At 61.3% G+C, this 3,953-nt stretch overlaps 2 protein-coding genes across 2 annotated transcripts; both read right to left on the reverse strand.

Annotated features, from left to right (window-relative positions):
- Nucleotides 1-441: 441 nt before the first annotated feature.
- TRAVEDRAFT_32527 (uncharacterized protein) lies at nucleotides 442-1,451 on the reverse strand (the record flags this gene model as incomplete). The annotated part of the gene is made up of 2 exons (XM_008047612.1): nucleotides 1,066-1,451; nucleotides 442-1,010 (listed from the first exon to the last, which is right to left on the reverse strand). The coding sequence occupies exons 1-2, from the start codon at nucleotides 1,160-1,162 to the stop codon at nucleotides 442-444; spliced, it is 666 nt and encodes a 221-aa protein (XP_008045803.1). The 5' UTR covers nucleotides 1,163-1,451.
- Nucleotides 1,452-3,595: 2,144 nt separating this feature from the next.
- On the reverse strand, nucleotides 3,596-3,869 carry TRAVEDRAFT_54670 (uncharacterized protein; the record flags this gene model as incomplete). The annotated part of the gene is made up of 2 exons (XM_008047613.1): nucleotides 3,596-3,631; nucleotides 3,693-3,869. 2 exons carry the CDS (start codon nucleotides 3,867-3,869, stop codon nucleotides 3,596-3,598), a joined length of 213 nt encoding a protein of 70 aa, XP_008045804.1.
- Nucleotides 3,870-3,953: the final 84 nt, after the last annotated feature.

A 3,953-nucleotide genomic window follows, 5' to 3' on the forward strand; every position in this document is an offset into this window, starting at 1 on the left:
CATTCGATCGGTGCTCGCTTGCTCGCATCTCTCCGCTGTGGGGCCGCTATTCCACCAAGCCAGGAAAATACGCGACTCCACGCGCAGAACATGTCATGCGACTCCGTACGTGTGACGGCGACATCGTTCGACCACTCTGCGCTGGCCCTGCAATTGTGAAGGGCAGCGGGCGAGGTTCGTTTTCGGGTGTGAGACGGTCGAGATCGACACGGCGCTGAAGGCCGAAAACTAAATGTCGTCAAATCTGCGCGCAAATTGCAGGGATGGTGCGAAACGTTCCTGAGAACTCGGCGTCGGAAGGACGCGTCCTGCGGAAGCGAGCTGACGGAGGTACGCCCGATTTCCTGGCTTTGCCCTCGAAATCCAGTCGAAAATGACCTGGATTTCGTTTCCAGGCGGCCCTGTGTGCGGAGAGATTGTGCTGCACCCTCATACATACGTCTACACAGTCGTTTGAGCGCGTCGCGCAATTGCTGAGAATGGGGAAGGCTGGCGGCGGCCCGCGGGTACTCGCATGCGGTGCATTGCGCCGGACTCGGCCATCTCGCCGCCATACGGCGAAAACTCAAACTCGTAGAAATCGCGCGCAAGCGCAGGGGCGCGTGTGAACCGTTCAGGAGCACCCGCCGTCCGAATTCCACGCTCTGCGGCGGCGAACTGACCGAGGTACGTGCGATTCTCTCGCGCCCGTCCTCGAACTCGCCCGAAATTGACCCAAAATCGGCCCGCAGGTGGTGCTGTGTGCGCGGAACGGGTGCTGTGCGCCAGTGCTCGCGACGGCACCGTCGTCCGCGCACGCTCCGCCGTCTCTGGGGCCGCTGGGGACGACGGACGAGGAGTTCCGTCTTGGGCTGGAGGCCGGCCCGCTGCGAGATGGCGACATGCGAAAGTCGTCGAACGCACCCGCGAACGCAGGGGCTGGTGCGCAATGCTCTGGGGAGCACGCCGTTCGAAGGACGCGTCCTGCGGAGGCGGAATGCGGGAGGTACGCGCGATTCGCTGTGTGCGCCCTCGAAATCGGTCGAAAGCGGCATTTTTCGTTTTCTTCGCAGATCGCGTCGAGACGCGCAGAGTGTACGCGGCCGTGCTCGCAGACGTCCGGTGGCCCGTGTCGGAGGGCGCACGGGACTGATCGATCTCCGCGTGAGCGGGTACGGGTCATCCCGTCCTGCCTGCCCCCTGGCCCCCGATCCACTCGACATCGACAATGTACACTACGAAACGACGCAGACAGTGTGCACGAGCTAGGAAGACCAGCTTTCCACCCGCGTCCACGCACCTACAGGTGTTCGCGGTGTACCGAGTGCGGATGCTTTTGCGCGCGTGGTTGTCTCGCGCACGCACCGCGGCCATCATGTGGACGCTCTGGAACGCCCCACGGACTCGATTCGACCGCCAAGAGCTGCGCACTGGCCGTCGTACACGTCGGTTACATCATGAGTGCGCCGCGTCGCAGAGACCTAGGCGGCGCGGAAATTGGTGCGAGCTTGGAAGACCCGGCGCGCACGGTGCCCGGACAGCCCCGATCACTCGTAAGTGCGACACGAACACGCATGCATTTCTGAATATCCTCCAACGAGAACTCCCGTTGTGTTGGTGTATTTGCTGGGATGGCGCACGCACAGCGGCAGTGCTTTGCGGCGTTGCCATGTGAGCTGAAATTCATGGCATCTGCATGGTACATCCTGAAGTAGACACCCCAGTCTGCTTGAAATGTTCCTGTGTGTATGCTCGAGTTGGAAGCGAGGGCTCTGGGTCCCTAATAATGTCTTGGAAGCCCTCGCTTGCAGGGGGAACTTAGGTAAAACATGATTGCATCCATGTATAGCTCACAGTGCACCCGCCCGTCCGCATCACAATGATTTGCACAAGTAGATCGCCACACTGGGGTTTGATATCTCCTGGCGGAGCTCATTCACACAAGCTCAGGCGCGGGGCACATACATGTCTACGCAGACTTGCAGAGCAAGCATGTCTTCAAATTGACATGCCCACGGCCGCCTCATTCACATGCAAGTGGCAATACATAATTGACACAAAATGGGCGCTGGCTGGCCGCAGAGGCGGGTAGCACAGGGCGGGAAGGCAGCTGGTAGCGACGTGAATGGAGACGGGCAGATCACAGAATGCTAGAGCTCAATCTGTAGATGTCATACTGCCGATACTCGCGAGATGTTCGAGCAACTAGACGCACCGGCCGAGGTCGGAGTCGGCCCGGGGACGCAATCAAGGAACCGCAGAGCCAATATACACAACGGCAATCGGTAGGCAAAGGCGCAGGTGTCGTGTAAAGAGACTCTGCAAGGACGGCGCAGGGATGCACAGCAGCCGGTCAACATCATCAACATCCCGTGAATTGTACCACGCATACTGGATACTGTCCCTTCTTGCAGAGACGGGCGAGGAGCAACCCCGCTGTGTGCAAGCAGCACCGAGTGGATGGCACTGCACGCTGGGCAGTCCGCAGAATCGTCGCCGTTGGACATACCTGCTTCTGGTTGCCTTTGATTGAGTTCAATTACCATTCGTATGCGAGGAAGCGCACCGCATCTTCCCCGCACGCGATGTCGTAGTAGCCCCACATCAACGCCGCTGTTATCCACGCACGGCTCATTCCGACGTGTTTATGATCGTGCTCGTCAGCGAATACGAATCGGCCGCACACGGCGAGGTAATTTCGGACTTACGAGATAGAGGCACTGCGCAGGAGCCGTCCTCGCCGTGTGTCTATGTCCTTGCCTACGCCGGCTGCATCTCCAGGGCACGCAGCCGACATCCGCGGTGTCCGGGAGGGTGCAATGCCCGAATTTGCGCTCTTCCGTGATCGAGTGCCGGGGGTGACCTGGAAGGCGGTGGCGCATACTCGAGGCGACGCCGCAACGGCGGGAGTTGATGTATGTGAAAGTGGTGCCACCGCCGTATCCGCCCGTACGTGCGCACACTCGGGGTCGGCCTACATCGTCGCGCCGCGGCGTCCGTGTACACACCCGACCTGCGATGGGGGGCGGGTTCGAGAGCGCAGAGCGGCAGGGCGCGGTACGGACACCAGGCGGATGCTCTGACATGTCTCCGAGGCTGGTACCTGCGCGTGAACAAGCCTATCAGGGCATCACGGAGCGGCGAGTACGCACCGCAAACCCGCGAAAACGCGACAGCGTGTGCATCTTCCGCTAATGGACATGATGCAGCCGCACTTACGCCGTCCCTCCGAGATCTGACGGTTGTACAGACAATCTCCTTAGCGGACACCTAAGGGTAATTGTTTCAGACTTACAAACGAGCGGTGACGTGGGCGGTACACGCATCGTCCGAAGAGACGAGGACACCGCCGAGAAGTACAGCGGTACGCACCCAGTACTGTCTCCCTACTCGCGAGAACATACAGGGACCAGCGCCGCAGACGTACAAGCTGCACCGTTCGCACTTCGCGTACATGCTCGTTAGTCCGTAGAGACACCACCGACGTGCGCACTGGTCTCCAGGGCTGCTCCGGCTCTCAGCAAGTATCCTTGATCGCGTCCGGCCGCCGTGTCGACATGAGAAGCACATGCACGATCGCCATGTGCCCTGCACGCGACACCGCCCAGCGCCGCCGCTACACGCGCGCGCCGTCACCGCGAAACACACCGACCTAGCAGCAGTGCTCGTCAGCGGATTACTCAGAAATGCACGCGGGTTTGTTTCGCACTTACGAGAGAGCGGGGCTGTTCGGGCGCCGTCCTCGCCGCGTCTCCCAAGCTCGCGCCCATTTCGGCGCCGCCTAGGTCTCCACGACACCGCGCACTCGCGATGTGACCGACGTCCGCGCCGGCACCTGGGAGCGCGCAGGATGCGAGTGCGTACCGCTTGGCGGGGGCGTGCCGGCGCATCTGCGGTGCGTGGGCGAGATGACGACGCGCGTGAGTGCTTACGCACTCGGTACGCCGCAAAGGCCTGCATGTGCGCGGACGTGG

The sequence above is a fragment of the Trametes versicolor genome (assembly GCF_000271585.1).
Source record: "Trametes versicolor FP-101664 SS1 unplaced genomic scaffold TRAVEscaffold_76, whole genome shotgun sequence".
Classification (NCBI taxonomy): Eukaryota; Fungi; Basidiomycota; class Agaricomycetes; order Polyporales; family Polyporaceae; genus Trametes; species Trametes versicolor.